Here is a 20164-nt window from a genome sequence, read left to right as displayed (position 1 = left end):
TCTGTTTTGTCATGATGTTAATGAAGACAAGAATATGAAATTGTTCATAAAAATTACTCAATTATATAGATTATCTACTGGAATAGAAATTAGGTAACTAAACATTGAAACTCATCAATTACAGCATGTTGCAATATGCTCTTACTTTATTTTGCCAAAAATTAGAAACAATTGAGTAAATTTCTTTATTGCCAAATCCTTCTGCTTTTCCCGAAAGTTCTTGCAATATCCCCAACAGTCTTTATATAGCTACATAAATAAATATTTTCAACTCTTTAGACAAGTTATATATATATTTCTAAAGCAGAAGGAAATGCTACATGTATCTTTAAAATAACCTATATTAGAATTCACTAATCTCAACATTTTATAAATTGATTTTATAAACAGAAAGAACTCTCAGAAAAGAAAATACTAGACTAGACAAGAAGAATAAATGACTCTGATAATTTGGTGAATTTTAGTTTCACACTGGTAACCTATATCAGTATACAAACCCATTATAGATAAAATAGCTCTTCCCATGCAACAAGACTGTCTCTTTAGCTGCAATATGTCTTTCCCTATCATCTAACATTTGTAGGTCAGTGGAGAATATTTAGCTTTCACTTTTCTCATCTTAATAAAAATAATGACATCATAAAACAGAAAGATGCTCATTTTGCAATTGACAGCCCATGTATTTCAGAGCATCTCACCACAATGAAATGCCTTGGATCCTTCCTTCCCATTATTAGCTGGAATAGGATTGTACCTTAATACACACAGTATGTGCACAAACGATTTCTCTGCAGTATGCGATGTTGTTTGATAGCATTCTACCCACAGTAGAACTTCCTTCAAAGGTGGAGTCAATCCTCTCAAACCCTGCCGCTGCTTTATCAACTAAGCCTAGGTAATGTTCTGAATACTTTGTTTTCATTTCAACAGTCTTCACAGCATCTGCACCAGGAGTAGTTTCCATCTCAAGAAACCACTTTTTTTGCTCATCCGTAAGAAGCAATCCTTCATCCATTCAGATTTTATCACGAGATGGCAGCAATTCAGTCCCATCTCAGGCTCCACTTCTAATTCTAGTTCTCTTGCTGTTTCCCCTACATCTGCACCCACTTCCTCCCCTGGAGTCTTGGATCCTCAAAGTCATCCATGAGAGTTGGAATCAACGTCTTCCAAACTCCTGTTAATGCTGTTATTTTGACCTTTTCCCATGAATCAGGAATGTTATTAATGGCACCTAGAATGGTGAATCTTTTCCAGAAAGTTCTCAATGTATTTTGTCCAGATCCAGCAGAGGAATCACTATCTGTGGCAGCTATAACCCTACAAAATATATTTGTTAAATAATAACACTTGAAAGTTGAAAGTACTTCTTGATCCATGGGCTGCACAATGGATGTTTTGTTAGTAGTAGGCATGAAACAACATTAATCTCATCATATGTCTCCATCAGAACTCTTGGATGATTAGTTGCATTGCCGGTGAGCAGTGATACTTTGAAAGAAATATTTTTTTTCTGAGAAGTGGGTCTCAACAGGGAGCTTAGAATATTTTGTAAACCATGTTGTAAACAGATGTGCTGTCATCCAGGCTTTGTTGTTCCATTTATGGGGCACAGGCAGAGGAGGTTTGGCATAATTCTTAGGAGCCCTAGGATTGTCAGAATGGTCAGTGAGCACTGGCTTCAACTTCAAGTCACCAGCTGCATTCGCCCCTAACAAGAAAGTCAGACTGTCCTTTGGGGATTTGAAGCCAGGCATTGACTTCTCTTTAGCTTCGAAAATCCTAAATTCCATCTTCTTCCAATAGAAGGCCATTTTGTCTATATTGAAAATCTGTTGCTTAGTGTAGCCACCGTCATGGATTATGTGAGCTAGGTCTTCTGGAGAACTTGCTGCAGCTTCTCTGTCAGAACGTGCTGCTTCCACTTGCACTTTCATGTTAGGGAGACGACTTCTTTCCTTAAACCTCACGAACCTACCTCTGCTAGCTTCCAACTTTTCCTCTGCAGCTTCCTCACCTCTCTCAGCCTTCCTAGAATTGAAGAGAGTTAGGGCCCTGCTCTGGAGTCGGCTGTGGCTTAAGGGTATGTTGTTGCTGGTTTGATCTTCTATCCAGACCACTCAGACTTTCTCCATAACAGCAATAAGTCTGTTATGCTTTCTTATCATTTATGTGTTTACTGGAGCAGCACTTTTAATTTCCTTCAAGAACTCTTCCTTTGCATTCACAACTTGGCTAACTGTTTGGTGCAAGAGGCCTAGCTTTTGGCCTATCTCAGCTTTAGACATGCCTTCCTCGTGAAGCTTAGTCATTTCTAGTTTTTGAGAGACGTATAGACTCTTCCTTTTGCTTGAACACGAGAGGCCATTGCAGGGTTATTAATTGGCCTGATTTCAATGTTGTTGTGTCTCAGGGATAGGGAGGCCCGAGGAGAGGGAGAGATGGGGCAATGGCTGGCTGGTGGAGCAGTCAGAACACACATATTAAGTTTGCCATCTTACATGGGTGTGGTTCATGGTGCTCCAAAACGATTACAATAGTAACATCAGAGTTCACTGATCACAGGTCACAACAACAAATACAACAATCATGACAAACTTTGTGATATTGTGAATTACCAAAGTGTGACACAGACATGGAATGAGCAAATGCTGTGGGAAAAATGGTGCCAATAGACTTGCTCAACACAGGGTTGCCACAAACCCTCAATTTGTAAATAGAACACAACATCTGGAAGTACAATAAAGCAAAGTGCAAGAAAACGAAGTATGCCTGTACAAGGTAAATACCTTCTTCCACCCATGATCATCATCTTCATCATGATTACCAGCATCTTCAAATGATTTGGAGAAAAGGACTACATAATGAGTTTTCCAACTTCACAGGTGATAATAAAGAACTAAATAGATGGGAATAGACCATAGAAAAATGGAAGAGAGTGATGGATGAGTTTTGATTCGGGCAAGTACAGAATAAAACATTGGGAGGGGAGGGGGAACACCGAGAAAGCAGGAGGAGCCAGAGGAGAGGGCACCCTGAGAACAGAGCCCCAGGCAGCTGCTAAGCCAAGTCCCTCTGGTCAGTCAGTGCCAAGAGAATGCTGGATTCAGTGAATGTCATCTGGCAGAAAAGTCTTGGGCTTCATTTTGAAGTGAGACTTCCCACTTCCCACTGCCTCTTATCCTTTCTTTCTGTTTCACTCCTTCTCTGATTTCCCTTATGGCTATGGCTCTAGAGTACACAATTGTTAGAATAGAAATATTGCCAATATATCTCTCAAAGAGGTCATTGTATCCTAACAGTCCAATTAATTCTGGAGAGCAGGGAGATGGGAGCCGCTGGAGCCAAGAGGGGAACTGAGTGGACCGGAGCCGAGATGGACTCAATTGAGTGGAAGGAGAAAGCAAAATAGGGTGATTGAAAGCTGAATGCCCTGTGGGCAACTTGTGTTCTATCTTTCATTCATTTGGTTCAGGCCCTACTTTTTGCCCTAAACAAATTCTTTCAGGTTTCTTTTCCAAATCGAGTTAAATAGCCAAATTAGTTCCCCAGTGCAGGATTTTCTTTTCACGGTTTCTGTATGAGCAAACAAGTCCATGTCTGATATTATGAGATAAGTCAGAGAAAAACTTCTGGGTCTGGGTGTGGTCATGAAGCTCTTCACATCAGAGGGTGTACTTTGAAGGGAGAAACTGGGAGAAGAAAACAAGGGAGTTTCAGGGCTATCAGACCAGGGGAGGAGGCTGGAGAGGGCAGGAGCCAACTCTCAGGACCAGCAAGTAACCGGCTGACTGCTTTCTGTAACAGAACATGAGATGAGGCTGGAAAGTTAGGTTTGTTCATTAACAATTTCAGGTTTGAAAACAAAGGTTTTTCTCAAGAAAAAAAAAAGTACCCTTGCTGTGTGCCAGCCTTGTACCCAGAATGAAGGTAGGGAGGAAGAAGCCAATGAAAGAACATTTTTTGATGAAACAGAAGATAGAAAAGAAAATAAACTCTAGCAAATATTAGAAATACACAAATCAGACTATTTCAAGGATCGGGCATCACTGCTTGGGGGTAATGGGAAGACCAAATCAAACAGAGAGAAAAGAGAGTAGACCCCAGGAAGATGGCCTTAGGAGTCAGGCTGGTCTGCTGAGTAACTCCTTGAAAGTCTTATTCTTTGACATGACATGGGCCCTCAGCCTAATGATGTCAAGGTGGTGAGGGTGGGGGAGGGTAGGGAAGGGGAGAGGAAAGAATACAGAAACACCAGATTCAGAATGCTGGACATATTTCACATTTGGTAGATTCAAAGTCCCAAAATACCAGATCTCTGAGGCTCACTCTTCCAACCAAAGCAGCTCAACTTTCCCCTGCTTCTCCTCACTCTCCACACTGTCCACTCCACAGACTCCCACCTTCAGACCCCTGCGGGATCTTCCTGCAGCAAACAGAACGCTGCATAGACTCAGTTTCAGGGAACCAACACAACAACTAAAATTGAAAGAAAAGACAGGTTCTTCCTTTCATGCTTGTTGTCTTAGTTTTATTCTAATCTCTTAGGTTATAGGCCAGGAAGTAGGCTAAAAAAAAAATGTATTTGGCTGTTGTGAGTTGATTATCTGATAAAGGACTTATCCAGCATTTATTAAGAACTCTTACCAATCTATGAGCCAAAGATGATTAACCTCATTTTAGAAAACTGGGCAAAAGACGTGAAAAGACACTTGACGAAAGTGGATACAAATGGCTGATGAGCATATGAAAATGTGCTCATGATGACTAGTAACTAAAACCATAATGAGCTATCACTCCATGCCCACCAGCATGACTAAAGAGACTGATGATACCAACTGATGGCGAGGATGAAGGGCAGCCGGAACTTTCCTGTATGCCCATTGGATGTAAAATTGCTGTTGGCAGTGTGTAGCGTGCGCCTCCCATACGGCCCTGTGATCTCACTCGCAGGGAACTCTCAAGAGAAACGAAAACCTGCGGCCGCAGAAAGACTTGTATAAGAACTTTCACATCAGCCATACTCATGATAGCCAGAGCTCTTCTCTTTCTCCCCCATCGCCTGATTTCCCAGAAGGGCCCTGGTGGTCCGCTGGGGAGGTCATGTCACATGTCCGCGCTGTGTGGGGAGACTCAGCATAATGCAAATCGTTGAGCAGGGGCTCTGGGATTTGTGCCTCAGCTGCCTGGGCCATCCTGCCACTGATGCGGGGTGAGGCTTTCATTTCCTCTTCTCAGACAAGAGGAAGGTGGCAGTCCCTGTGCCATGGCCTACACAGGGCGACTGAGCGGGTATGAGCATGAGACGGCAGACCTGAAAACCATGTCAGAGCAGTTTTCTGACTCACAGCTGAGGTGCAAGTGCTCTGCTCGGTGCTGCCCAGTTCGTGTCTGGGAATGCGACCGTTGCAAAGAAAGAGTAGGATTCAGTCTCTCTGGGCGGTCCCCTCTGTGAGGGTGGGCCGGGGGGAGTCACATTAGCAACGGTGGAGAGCAGGAACCTGTTAGCAAGCTCACATGAGGGCAGGGTTTCCACTCATTACACGCTAACATCTTTAGGAGAATCATTATGCCTTTTGATAGCACATAATCTGCTTGGGATTTCTAGAGGTCTGCTACCTGCTTACATCTTTAGTCAGCGTCCAGGTGTCAGCCTTTGCAGAGAGAGAGTCCTGCACACCAGCTCTGATGTGTAACCTCGGGCCATTCACAGGCTTCTCCAGCGCTCAGTTTCTGTGTCTCGGAAAGAGTGAAGCTCAGTATTTGCTTTCCGAGGTCCTCTGCAGTGATGAGACTTTTAGAGTAGCACTTGTGGCATGGTGGACAGTCTTTGCAGTCAGAAGAAGAACGGGGCTACGTCCACAGCTGTGCCCCTCACCAGCAGGGTGAGCTCTGGGCAGATTGCATCTGACTGGGCAAAGGCCAGCTTCCTTTTCCATAAGAAGGGCCTGGCGATCTCCACCCTGCCGACCTCTCCGGGCCATTGGGGGGCTGGAACAGGATGGAATATGCAAACACGTCATGAACTGCAACTTGTCGAGCCTTTGCTGCTGTCCCTCCGAGACTGCGCACGGAGAACGCTGTGACAGGCGTGCGTTGGTGCTGAACCGTGGTTTAGGAGCCCGACCTCTGCACAGCAGAGAGGGACCCAAGGCTGGGGTTAGTCAGTAAGGCTTCCGCCTCGCAGTCTCTCGCGGGTCTGCGAGCCGGGACTGACGGTCGTTCCCTTACAGGTGACAGCGGAGTTGGACGCCTGGAATGAGGACTTGCTCCGGCAGATGAATGACTTCAACACAGAGGATCTGACGCTGGCCGAGCAGCGGCTGCAGCGCCACACGGAGCGGAAGCTAGCCATGAACAACATGACCTTCGAGGTCATCCAGCAGGGGCAGGATCTGCACCAGTACATCATGGAGGTCCAGGCCTCAGGTGGGTGAGCTCTCCCATCCTGCCTCTTCTGGCAGGGAGACGATGAACGCAAGCAGGCCAGCCTGACTCCGGCCAATACGCCCACTCTGCTCATCCACTTTATTCCCACAGACGCAGGAACAGAAGTTTTTGCCATTTTAAAGAAAAGAAAAGTGACGCATGAGAGCTGAAATAGCTTGTCCAAGATTGCCCAGTTAGGCTCTGGTAAAGAGGAGGATGGGGCCAGGGTCTCCTGGTGCTGTGCAGAGAATGGGGGAAACAAATAATGGCAATTTGCACAGATTCAGAAAAAATGGTGGCCTGCAGAAATAAACCGGGTGGGCTCCAGAAGTAGCCAGCTAGCCATGTGAATTGTATTCAAATGTATAGATGTGGGCTGTTCCCCCCCCCAGGCCCCCTCTCCTGTCCTCCACCCCCAGGGTGGCTCCTGGTCTCTGGCTCATGCCGCTCAGAGAGCCCCGTTTTGATTTAATCACTAGTCTGTGTGAGTGTTAGAAGTACTGATAAAAATTTATGGCCAGGTCGTCTAATTTTATAACTTCTCAAGAAACCATGGCTGAGTTACCCAGGTTTCACTTCTTTTCATGTTCAAGCTTTATTCACTATCTATTCAGTAAATGCATGAACCCTTCCTGTGACACCCACCACTCTCTGAAATGGCCTTTGATGTTAGAACCGGAGAGAGCCACAGCAGTCCCATGGTCCAACTAGTCCAGGGGACAAGAAGTCACCCAGGGGGGCATGTGCCAGTAGAGTGCAGAACACAGACTCTACACCCAGTCCCACCGTTACCCTCCTCGCCGGGTCCTCCCTGGCTCCTGTTCCTGACCCTCCAGGAAGAGGCTGACGGGGGTTCAGGCCATCGACTCTTTAAAACACAGTTGGGCGGTGTCCCTGTTGACCATGAAGAATATTTAGAGTCATGAGATTTTCAGGCAGACGTTAGCCATCAAACTCGACTGTAGGGGACTATGTTTGTTTTAAGGACCTGAAAGAATAAATAACAGCATTCAAAGAAGCTTCACTTCTCACCAGAGGAAAGACAATCTGGTAAATTCTGTACACTCTGCTCAGCAGAACCTTTCCGTGAATTTTCGTTTGTGTTGTGAACAGCTGCAGCTGCCCAGGCTTGTTTACACAGTGCAGACTGTGCCCCACATCGTCCCAGGAAGGGCCATTCATATTGCAGTCTTTGGGAGGGGGGTTCTTTTAAAAATGGCAGTGCTGGGCCCCAAGCCCAGAGATTCTGATTTAACTACCTCTGAATGGGACTTGGACATCAGCAAAAAAACACCTCCTCAGGTGATCTCCTTTGCAGCCAGGGCTGAGAACCACAGGCAAGTTTAAGGGTCCCTAGAACCTGCCACCTCAGAATCTCTTGGGGTTTCTCCAAGCCCTCCGGGGGGTGCTGATGCACCGCGAGTCTAGGATCTCCTCGAAGTGTGGGCTGTGGACCAGCAGCACCAGCGTCACTTTTAAGAGCTGATTAAAAAGGTAGAGTTCCAGTGCTTATCCCAGACTTACAAATCTGGTCTGTCTGTTAACAAAATCTCCAGGTAAATCATGTGCCCGTGCAAGTTTGAGACACACGCTTGGCAATGGCTTATACATCTCTAAGGTTTTATTAGGGAAGGAGGGGGAACCATGATCCTTTCTCCGCCATTGAGAACCTTAGCTGGACTCAGGGTTTCACGGTAGAGCTTACTCTCGTGATGCTCACAGTAGCTGGCGATCCAGCCAAGGCTGGGAACCACGAGAGAATGAGGGGACGTAGGACAGAGGCTGGGACAGAGAGGCCTTGCAGGGATGCTCATCCTTCGTCCCTCAGTACTGATGCATCTGGCAGGAGGAAAGCTGGGATGCTGGCGTGACCTGGGCAGGCCCCTCTCTGTCCCAAGAGCCAGGTATCCATGGTAACAGAAAGCCGACCAGGAGCTGGCAGTCCCTGAAGATGGTCTGTGACTGCGGGTTAGCTGTGCTTGGTAGCCTCCTGAACCTTGAGGGCTGAATGGGTGAAAACACCCCAGGCAGACGGGCTGCCCACACCCGCAGTATCCTAATCTAGAAATGAGCTTTGTCAAAACAGGCTTGATTGGCCTCTTCAGCCCTCACTGCTGGTACTGGCTGTTCCCCGGCTCCTACCACAGCTAGCTGTTCAGTCTGGCATCGTCCGTGAGGCTTCAAAGGGAATGAAGGGAGGGGTTTCTGGGAAGCTCACTTCCTCTGTGCTGCCGAATGCCGGGTCCTGCAGACGAGGCATGTACCCCATCTCTGGCTCAGAGGAATGGAGAGCAGGGTCGCACTGGAGCTGGGGGTGGACCCAGGGTGGGTCTTGCCCCCAGGTGGTTGAGGAATGCAGGACTTCAGTGACCCCGGACTGAGGCAGCAAATGTCTTGGTCATTGATGTTGTGTGTCTAATAAACTATATTTGAACTAAAGGTAAAATAAACTGCTGTCTTAGAAAAAAGACAATTAACAAAATTAAGCGTTTGGTTGGTGTTTAGCTTTCCATGCTAAATTAACGAAGGGCTTACACTTTGGAAGTAGGGAATTTCCATACACTTATTTTCAGGGGTGCAGTTTGTAACGTTGAGCCAGGTTCCATAAATCCCTCTGGTGTTCCAATCGCTCTAACCAAAGCAAAGCCTTTGCTTTAAACCAGCATTAGCCTTAGGAATAGAAGGCAAAACAGGAACACTTTGTCTACTTGCTCATCGTTCTCCCCTCGCTGTGGCATTTCCTGTTTTGGCCTCAAGTTGGGAGGTGCCAGGTTTTGCTGGAAAGAGTCAAGTTGGAGAAAACACGCTGACTGAAGTCAAGGTCCAATTCCACCATCAGCTAGCAGTCTGCCTTTGGAAAGTTCCTGTTCTTTCTCTTTAGACCTTTCTTCTTCTGTCTAGTGTGGGAGGTAGGCCTGGATTCCTGCAGTCCCCTCCAGTTCGTACTTGCCACGATGAGTCAGCCTGACCACCCCCAGTGGCTATGCCGCAGGTCTCTCCACTGAAATCTGACCACGTGACTATTCCATGTGGCCTTAGGAGTAAGAAGAGCTGCTTGTCTTGTGGACGTATTACTTTTGTGATCTAATCAAAGCATCAAGCTCTTTCTTTATGTGAGGTTTTTAAGTGAAAAATCTTTGGGATCTGTGGCAATGATACTTAAAGTTTACTGTGCTTGGGAAGAACCCAGCCCTAACATTTGAAAATAAATAAAAATAAATTAAGTGTGGTGGGGATCATTCTTCTTCTTGAGCATAGAGCTCAGAGTTTGGATGGGAGGGAAGAGTGCCTGGGTTGGCACCTGGCCACACCCTCCCTACCCGGCTGTGCTCCAGCATGCTACCCAATCTCTCCAAGCCTCACCTTCCTCTGGAAAACAGCAGTCATGAGAATACCCAGCACACAGGGTCATCATGAGCATGCAGTGCAATAATGCGTGAACAGGGTAAGGGCTTAAGGAAGTTTGGTAACTCTGATATGTTACTCTTGTATTCTAGCACGTACTGCATTCTCTTGCAGCCATGTGCTCCTGTAGCTTCTCACAGCATGAGGGCAGGACTCTTTCTTCCTTTTCTTTCCATTCCCAGCATCTAGCAGAGTGCTGATGTCTTGTACATAGCAAGTTCTCAATAAGAGTATTTGCTTAGTTAATGGAGTGAACATCAATGTGGGTGGAACAGATGCAGGAAAAAATAAGGGGCCACAAATAATTTCAGTTGCATCATCAAAGGAGAGAAAGGCCTGTTTTTTTCCAAAATGGAAGCTACTCTGGGGTTCATGGGAATGTGGATCTGATGGGGGCTGAGTGGAGGGAAAGAGAATGTAGATGTAAAACAATAGTTCTGGTCCTGGCTGCAGATTTAGAATCACCTGCAGAACTTAAAAGTACCAAGGTCTGGGCCCCACCCCTCAGGGAGTCTTGCTTAATTGGCCTGGAATGGGCCCAGATTTTTTTTTTTTTTAACTTCCCAGGTGATTCCATCCTACGGCCAGTGTTGAGAATGCTGATCTAAAAACCCGATTAAAGGACTTTGTCATTTCTGAACTGGGTGTTACATTGAGGGAGTGGCACAGAAAGAGGAGTGAGGAGGGGAGGGCTAGTCTCTCACTGAGACAGGCTGATGTTAATGCACAAAGAACGCCTCTAGGTAGCACAGCCAGGAATAGCTATATCTTACCCCAGACCACAGCCACCTCCCTTCTTGAGGGAACTAAAGGGTACCCTCAACCTGGCAGCAAAGAAAAGTACAGCGACGTGATTAGCTGTAGCCTCGAGCCTTAAACAACCACAGTGCCAACCATTCTGCTGACCGAGTATAGCATAAAGAATATCTCTGTCCTGGGTTGCTGGCCATGGTACCGTCTTATACAGTGGTTTCCCGTCTTGGTTATGTGTTGAATCACCCTGGGAACTTAAAGACTTCCTGATGTCTGGGTCCCACCCACAGAGAGTCTCCTTTTACTGCTCTGGGTGTGGCCAATGACACGGTGATTTTTAAAGTTCTCCAGATCTAATGTGAGCCAAGATTGAGAGCACTGGTCTAAGACCACCATCCAGACCATCACAGTTTCTAATGATGTGCACTGAGCAAGTCCATAAATAGCTCATGGTGAGATTTTCTATTTACATTTTTACAAGCCAATCAACAGTTCCATTAGTAATCAATAATGAATATGTTGTAATTAACCCAAAGGAAAGGAAAAAGTAGGAACATGGGTATTTTGAGCCTACTAAATGGTAGGCACTGTATGTACCTAATCTCACTAAGTCCTACGACACCCCCAGAAGTCATTTTTGGGATTGTTTTTACCCAAACTCAGAGAAGATATGGAGCCCAGAGATTCACTGTTCATAGGGGGCAGAGCATGAATTCAAACCTAAGTCTGTCCTTTCCCAGAGCTCGCAGGTGCTTTCCACCACAGCGCGTGACCTGAGCCCTTCCCTGCAGAGGCCGTGTGTTCACGGAAGAGCTTATTTATTGGGTGTTACGAGTCAAGCGCTGTACTGGGTGCAGAAGATGCAGAGATACATAAGACATGTGGTCCCGGCACCAGGGAGCCTGCATTCCTGTGATAACAGGGACAAGCTAATAAGGAACCACCCCCAAGGGGAATGTTCTGAGGGAAAGATGGGTACAGAACATTGTGGAAACATCAATACAGCTTGCCCTAAAGAGACTGACAAACTGTCTCCGTACTTGATGGAAAGAGCACATGGGTCTTGCTGCATTTCTGAGAGCCCCTAGGAAAACAGGACTGGGATTAGATTGAGAACAGAAATGTGAACACAAGCAAACTATTCGCTGTTGATTGATGGGTATTTACCAGTTGATGGGGGTTGACTGGGACTCACATCGATGTGTGTGGGGGCAGTGGGAGGGAGGAGTGAGTGTCTGTCCTCCTAGGTGCCATTTCCTGTTCCTCACATTCGCTGTATCCGCAGCACGATGTGCGGTTGAGTGCAGAAGGGCAGTAGGCGTTGTTTTCCCCCATTTTGTTTCCTGTGTTCATCGCCCATAAAACCGTACCTAGGGAGATAGATGCACGTGAAGGGCTTGAGTCCCGGGGCAGCCTGGGAGCTGGTTGGGGAGGGTGTCCTAGGCAGGTGCCGGCCCCTTTGACGAGTTACCAGCTTAGAGGGTCCATTTACATGCAAGGTGGCAGAGGTGAGCCCCAGGCTTCCCAGAGAAAGACACGTTGCCCAAGTCCAGCATACTAAACATCAGAGATGCATGTGGAATGAAAAAGAGCCGGGAAAAACCTGCATTGTGGCTGGAAGCAGGGAAGAGCTTCTGCTCCCGCAGATGAATCTCAAATTACACTTCCAGAAAGTAAATATGGGAGTCAAGGGTCATCTCACTGTGCCGAGCACCGCAGAGATAGAAATTTTTGTTTTTCTTCTTATTTTTTATTTCAGTCAAGGAGAAGCTCTACCTCATCCCCTTGGTAATTGAGAATAGGAATGGAGGAGAGCTGACTGCCAAAAGAACAAGCCGTGCTTCTCTGTCTCCCACAGATATTTCAGGAGCTGGGATTTGGAATTATGAAACTGGTAGAAAAAAAATAAACACGAAAAGATACTGAAATTATTACCATGTAACATCAGAAGTTTTTTCCACTCTTCCATATTGTCCTTATATAAAACACTATTTTTGCCTCTAGAAATGAATTTCCCTTAGCATGCGTACACTCTCCTTACACTCCCACTGTATCCGGCAGGTGTGTTGGTGGTGGCGGGGACGAGTTTCTGCTGATGTGAGTCAGAATGCTGGGGAAGTCTCCCAGAGGGGACTTATTTTTAGATGACTATACATTGAGATTGGCAGGCTCCTTGAGGTGTGACCCCCATAGAAGTGCATTGCCCTTTGGGAATTGTAGTCCCAACCCCGTTGATGGTTGGGTCCCTATTTGTCAGCATCAGGAGCATAGCTGCACCGGGTCATAGACGACAGGACAGGGAGCCAGGGAAAGGATCTGGACTGAACTGAGAAGGTGCAGAGCCAGGTGGAGTCAGGGATCAGAAGGAGGCAAGCAATCCAGACAGAGGATTTTTGTAAAGTTATGGGTCTGAGCAAGGTTGAATCAGTCAGAACCAAGAAACAATAGAGGTTTCTGGTGGCAGAAAGCAACCAAGTGGCAGATAGCAACCAAGAGGGCATGAATGCAAGAAGGCAGAAAGTGGAGAGCTTGAGTCAGGAATCAGGACAGCCATGGGTCTGTGTGTGTTATGTGACATGACAGAGGCTCCGCACACATTGTCTCATTTAATCCTCCCGACGAGCTCCTGAGCAGGGAGCTCCTGAGGTGGGCAGGTATGTAAAATCCTATTCCACATATGAGGAAAGCGAAGCTTCTGATGGCTTAGATAACTTGCCCATGTCCAGGATTCTGACTCAGGGCTGGCTCTAAAGCTAGCACATTCTTCATGTAGCCTTCGAGAGCTAAGGTAGGAATCAAAGTCAAGCCACTAGCAGACAAGAAGGCCTTTGATAACTAAGGCAGTTCCCTCACTCTGCATCAGAGTTCAATGACCCTTCCTGAAACACAGATCTGTTTGAGGAAGGCTACTCTAGTCCTGCTGGTGACGATGTATAAAGAGGAGTGCCAGCTTGCTGGAGAGCAAGTGTGTGTATCCACACTTGTGTGTTGAGAGAGGTATATAGAAAAAGTAAGGAAGGGGCGCCTGGGAGGCACAGTTGGTTAAGCATCTGACTCTTTGTTTTAGCTCAGGTCGCGATCTCAGGGTCGTGAGATTGAGCCCTGCGTCGGGCTCCGTGCTTAGCATGGAGTCTGCTTGAGATTCTTCGAGATTCTCCCTCTCTCTCTGTCCCTCCCCCTGCTCTCTCTCTCTCTAAAATAAATAAATCTGTAAAAAAAAGAAAAAGTAAGGCAGGTGGAGAGGGAGGTGGACAAAGAACGGAGCCACAGCTTCCGCCTGGTGGGTATTGACTCAAAGTCCCATCACAGATCAGACAGTTGGCAGGTTATTAATACTGGGTGACGTATCCATAAACATTGGGAACTCTCATCAGTGGCTGACTGGGCTTATTCGTTGCTTTGAAAAAGCGGAAGGATGGTGAGCAAACTCTCCTTGTGTGGGCGCAACTTTAACATGGTTTTTGTAAATGGATAAGCACTCGGTACCCCTGTGCTATTGCTGGGGTATGTTTATCAGGTTGTTGGAGAACAATATATGAGAGCTAGCATGTATTTCTAAGAGTTGCTTTTTTTAGGGGGCCCAAGTAGTTGGCTAATAAAGGCACCCCTGCCCAGAGACTCTCATCTAAGTATAAATTGCATGTGACCAGCTAAAAGAGTGTGCCTTTGGCAGAAGATCCTGAGACAGGTTATTTTCGGTTTTGTTTTGCATTCCCCAATATGATCACAGAGCCTTACTTGTGAATATTATAGGTGTTAGCAAACCCCCCAGCAAAGTCCCCGGGGGGGACTGCCGAATGCTTTCTTCTCTGGGGAAGGACTTCCAAAGAACGACCTCTCTCTATAACTCCAGCTGCTAATAAGGAGCTGATCATCTGTTGAAATTCCCAGGCAAAGGATCAGATAATCCAAAAGAGGTGGCATGGTTTGAGCACCCCAAAGAAGAGTCCATTATGACATTGTCCAGCTTCACAGAGGGATGCGCAAAGGCCCGGAGGGTGCTGTGCCTGGCTATTGCCGCGTTCCTGCTTTCTTATGCATATTGAAGGAAATATGGTCTTTTTAGTACGAGCTCATTTTCCTTATGTCCTTTTTTTTTAAAATCAGGAATTGAGTTGATCTGTGAGAAAGACATTGATCTGGCAGCCCAGGTGCAAGAGCTACTGGAGTTTCTCCATGAGAAGCAACACGAATTGGAGCTCAACGCAGAGCAGACCCATAAGCGGCTGGAGCAATGCCTCCAACTGCGGCACCTGCAGGCCGAGGTCAAACAGGTGAGCCCGGCCCCTCCACCTTCTACCCCCGGTCTGGGCTCCCCCCACCAGGCCCCAGGCCTGTTCCTGGTGTGTGTGTGGGGGGAGGTGTACATAGCCACCAGTGTCACCAAAACTTAGAAAATGGGTAAGCAAAGGAGTGGTTGTTCGGTTTCTGGAAGTGAGACTGCTCTCTGTTGCATCTAACAACTAGATCTGATGGTACAAGGGGCAAACTATATTAGTTTTCTCTCCTAACAATCTAAGGAGAGCATTCTCAACTTTCCCAAGTTGTCCTCAGTCGTTGAACCTGTTCTCTTCCTTTCTATCCTCCATCCTGACACACAGTTCATGTAAAATGCAAATCCTTCATCAATAAACATGGTCAGGCTTTAGAGCCCGGTGGTTAACGTGGGACATCTGAGGGCCTAGTGCAGCGCCCGACACATAGATGATAGTAAGTAGTAGCAGTTTCCCTCGTTCTTTTCAATATGCATGTGCAGCTTATAAGAAAATTGTCTTGCCCTATTAAAGTCAATTAAAAATGAGATATTATACTAGCCATTTTACCAAAGGACTTACCCAGCCCTCTAGGGACCTCTAGGAAAACACAGGAACCAATGATGCTTTTTAAAATGTTACATATTTATATTATGAACAGATTCAGTTTTAATTAGCAGCATAATGAATGGAGATTTTTTATTTAGACAAAGTGGGGTTGAAGAAATACAAATACATAATAGTTTAATTTATTGAGTGCTGGGTACCTTTTACACCTGTCTCTCCATCAATCCTCACAACCATTCTCCGAAGCAGATCTTATTCCCGATTTACTGATGAGGCCACTGAAGCTTAGAGAGGTCATCAGAAAATGGTCACATGGAGCAAAGTGCATGTCATCACCCTCTACTGGTCTAGGAGGGCTTCCTGGCTGGGGGGGGGGGTCTCCAGCCATTCCATGATAGTTCCCTCTTCTCCACACTCTTTCAGACAATCCCACCCCTGCTCCCTGAAGGCAGAGCCCCACCCAGAATATCCCAAGCAGAGAAACATCTTCCTGTTAAACATTTTTTCTTATGCACCGTGGCTATTACACTGTCTTATTTAACTCTTAATTTGGTACAGGGGACAAAAACACCATATTTTATTTAATCATTGCTGTTCTCTTATATTCAGAGTATTTCTTGTTAATGCCTGGGTCTTAGTTATTATATTGTTATTTATTATCATGGGCAAAATTGTCTTCTCTGCTCTGCTTCTCCCGAGCAGGGCTCAGCCAGAGTCCACACACACTGCTAAAGATCGGTCCTCAGCACAGGTGAAATCGCTGAGCACCAAGGCAGGCTGGATCACAGGGCTGCCATCCAGATTGCTTTCTGTGTAATTACACTGGGATCACACCAGAATCTCTGGAGAGACTTGGTGGAAACCCTAGCAGACCCAGAGCAGTGATGAGTATACAAAGTCTGAGACTCTTGGTAGTAATGATAGTACTTACTTTTCAGAGGAGAAGTTCTTTCTCATTTATAATCTCATTTTAAGAGAGGAGACCCATGGGGGAAACGGGTGTATGTTACAAGTGGGGAAACTGAGATGGTATAGGATTAGTGTTCCCAGGGCCTGCTGACTAGTTAGCGGAAACTTGAGCCCATGCTTCCTTTATCAACAGTCCCATGGTTTGCCTCTTCTGGGCCCCACTCCTGCCCTAGGACTCCAGGGAAAATAGAAAGAAGCCCTCCAGCAGAAACATCCTGGGATTTTCCTGGCCTTCACAGCACCACGTCTGAGAAGACAGGCTCGCGTGGCCTGTGCCTGGCAGAGAAGGTGGCACCTACCTGATCAGTCGGCAGGCTCTGACAGGTCATGGGAGCCCTCCGCTGTTCATATACTGTTACTTCCGCCAGCCGAAGGTGGCGGGAGAGAACAAAACAGATAACAGGAAAATCATTCCATTTGTCTGTGCAATGAAATAGATGCTTTTGTTCCTGGTTTTTAATTTTATTTATTTTTTGTTCCAACCTTAGTAGAGTCAACTCCCTAATTATGTTTTCCTTGACTTGTGTGAAAACGGAGATGGTTTTTTATCCTCTGAGTATACATTCTGTATAGGGTGGGGAGTTGGGATGATGCTAGGTAGTTTGTCAAATGGGGAAGTAGGTTGTCTGTATATGAATAACCCAGGCTTGACGGATATCTGGATACATTCCCATTCAGTATTTCTTGAGTTGGAGGACAAAACATTTTTCTGCAGGAGAAAGTTGCTTCTCCCTGCCATGGTGAGGATGGCACAGAGAGGATTGTAGTTCAAAAACATACTGGATTGCTTGAGTCAGACTGTGGGAAACCCACGAAGGCCTTGGTAAAGGACAGTGGCCTTGGGAGGTGCCAAGGGATTGCTGCTTAGTTAAGCCACCATGCCTCATTAGACAGACTTGTTTTCCTTGTCAGTGTAGGGCTCTTTCTTTTGGGAGTCGTCTGATCCAGTTTCAGAGAAGGCATTTGTGTTTGATGGAAGTTGGTGGAGCAGGAAATATTGATTTGGAAGCTGTTGACACTTGGAAAGAGGGAGTTAATTTAGATGTCAGTATTGATCAGTGGAGCTAAATTTAGACACAAGTTTGAGAGTTTCTCTTTTGAATATACTCAAAAGAAGAAAAAGAAGGCAAGAAAAAAGACACCTTAATTGAAATGCCATTAATGGGGATGGAAAGGGAGAGAACAATGTGCTGCTACACGGTTGTGTCATTAGCGCCCATAAATGAGAGGTTTAGATTTGGCCATCATAACTATAGTGTAGTTACAGCACCATTATATTAAACTGAGGCTTTGTGGGGAGATGATGCCACAGATGTCAGACTGAAAATTGTTGTCAAGGGTTGAGAACAAATGAAATTATTTAATGTGACTGATGTTCTTTTTGGGGTTACGTGGGGCTCTGTATCTTAGATCGATGGCCCAGACACCTCTGGAGAAATGTTGACTCTTTAAGGGAATTCACTCCCCTGATTACAACCCACGGTCTGGGGCCCTAGAATACTCAGATGCCCCCTTTCTTCTAGAAAAATAGTTCAGTTTAATCCCCAGCCCCACAGAATGCTCTGACTGCTTTCCAGGAAAATTACTACTCTGGCAAAGATGACCTCACATTTACTAGATTATCCAAGAAGATTTGAAAAACCTACTTAATGGGCATAAAACTAAGTGAATTTCCATATGTATTCCTGCAGAACAGTGCCTTTAGCAGGAAACAAGCCAAAATGGATTTTTTTTTAAAGATTTATTTATTTATTTATTTGACAGAGATAGAGACAGCCAGCGAGAGAGGGAACACAAGCAGGGGGAGTGGGAGAGGAAGAAGCAGGCTCATAGCGGAGGAGCCTGATGTGGGGCTCGATCCCATAACGCCGGGGTCACGCCCTGAGCTGAAGGCAGGCGCTTAACCGCTGTGCCACCCAGGCGCCCCGCCAAAATGGATTTGTAAGCTATTGGGGCTCTAAGATATGGGAAAAGAAATCATACTTATTTGTCTACTAAAGACGTTGACTTGAATTACCCCTGTGGACCAAATACTGACCAAAATTTGCTTATGATTAAAATGAACAGTGAGAACGAAGGAAGAAATACTATCCTATCAAGAATACTGCTGTGTTCATTCTGTGCACTGTATGTAAAGCTAGAAAGGAGTTGGGGTAGATCCAAGAGAGAGACGACCAAAGGGACGAGCATTTGTTTCAAAGTGGAAAAAATTAAGAAGACCCATGGTCACAGTCTGTAAAACCAGGAAGGATGATCACATATAATCTCTTACATTATGAATCTTTAGAGCTAAGAAACGCTGGAACTATGTATGGCCGGCTCCGAGCTACTATCCGAGGGGCCGGCCATTTTCCTGTGGCCAGACTTTCAGAAATGACTGTGCCTTGTGGTAACAGCGGGTCTTCGAGTCAGAGGCCTTGAGGGCGTCTTCATAGCTTTATTGTCGGTGTGATCTAGAGAACACAGCCTATACAAGCAGCTTCCCGCGTAGCGGTTCATGGGGACAGCTTGCCTTGCTTAGATGGCATCATCGTTTGTGGACATCCACACCCAGTTAAACAAATCCAGTCTTCCCGCTGGGGTTTGCTGTGCTTCCTTGGCCTGAGAAAGCTGTAGACCCCCATCTTCAGTTCACCCTCTCAGCCCAGACCGAGCTGAATTCTTGGCCAGCTCCTGAGTCCCCGAGCAGCAATCAGCAATACTCCCTGGGCCCCTCATTTTTATAGACCTGACTTTCTCTGGTGTCCTAGTTGTAGGGCAGGTCTCTGAGTTTTGAAAGAAGTGTGGAATGTGAGGATTCAAAGTGACCCTCCAAGGTCATCTCACCTATAGGTAAATGGTTGCCTAAGATAATTGATCAACATAAAATGCTCATATTATGCATCACATTTTATGGTTTGCAGAACACTTGTACATGATGTCTCTGAGGCCACACGGGATTAGTAAAAACAACATTTGTTATTACAATGTTTCCTCTACTCTTTTGCACTCATTTGGATGCTCGTAGAAGAAATAACCAGTTTTGTGAACTGGGAAAATCAAGGATGACAGAAATAGAAAATTATACTGACAAGGGTCGTCGTGATCAGACAACAGAGAATGGTGCTAACAAAACAGCTGGGGTTCCCACATCACCTCTCAATATGGCAGTAAGCTCTACAGATTCTGGGACAAAAGTCAGTAGTCCTAGGCTTTTTTCCTTCTCAGTGTGAGAGGCATAAATGTAGAATCATAGAATTCCCTATCTTTGCGAAACTGAACATCCCCACGTCTCCCATCAGCAGGCCTTTCGTCTCACAGCGTGTTGCATCCACCCTGCTGTGGGGAGAAGGGAAGGTGCTATTACCCTAACTTTGCAAAAGAGGAAACCGAGGCTCAGAGGGTTGAATGGTTTTGCCAGGTAGTAAAAAAGCCAGGTGTTCTAACCTCAGATTTTGTATTCTTTTTCTTCACTATCCCAGCCCTGCTTCTGGGACAGACTCAGTTATAGGGATCAGTCCCAGCCCTGAACCTAAGCCATGGATAGAAATGTGCATTTTTATCTTCCTAAAATCAAAACTCTCACATTAGAGACCTGGGTTGCCTTTGTAAATAGCATTGGGGAAATAAAACCAAACAGGGATATCAAGGATACAGCATGACTTAATGAAAGGTGCCGAGACTGAAGTCTACGATAGTAAAGCTATCTAAACGGAAAGCTAGTAAATGGAGATCCCCACCACCAGAGCTATAACTGATGTTTCCAGTTGGCTGAAACTAGAGAGGAGCAGATGCCAGCAAGACTCAGG

The 20164-nt window shown here is 46.0% G+C and overlaps 1 protein-coding gene across 21 annotated transcripts in view; it reads left to right on the top strand.

The window, feature by feature from the left end:
• Window positions 1–20164, top strand: part of KALRN (kalirin RhoGEF kinase) — a 637031-nt gene that overhangs the window by 345023 nt on the left and 271844 nt on the right. For all 21 annotated transcript variants that reach the window (XM_087861563.1, XM_045812696.2, XM_045812695.2 and 18 more), the window contains exons 14-15: window positions 6234–6429; window positions 14695–14861. In XM_087861563.1, the coding sequence (XP_087717689.1) occupies window positions 6234–6429; window positions 14695–14861 (363 nt within the window). The remainder of the gene's footprint in view (window positions 1–6233; window positions 6430–14694; window positions 14862–20164) is intronic.

Source organism: Ursus americanus, chromosome 4, assembly GCF_024610735.1.
Source record: "Ursus americanus isolate L20-20 chromosome 4, mUrsAme1.1.p, whole genome shotgun sequence".
Taxonomy (NCBI): Eukaryota; Metazoa; Chordata; class Mammalia; order Carnivora; family Ursidae; genus Ursus; species Ursus americanus.
Note: the sequence above shows the minus strand (reverse complement) of the source record. Positions and strands in the feature narration are given on the sequence as shown.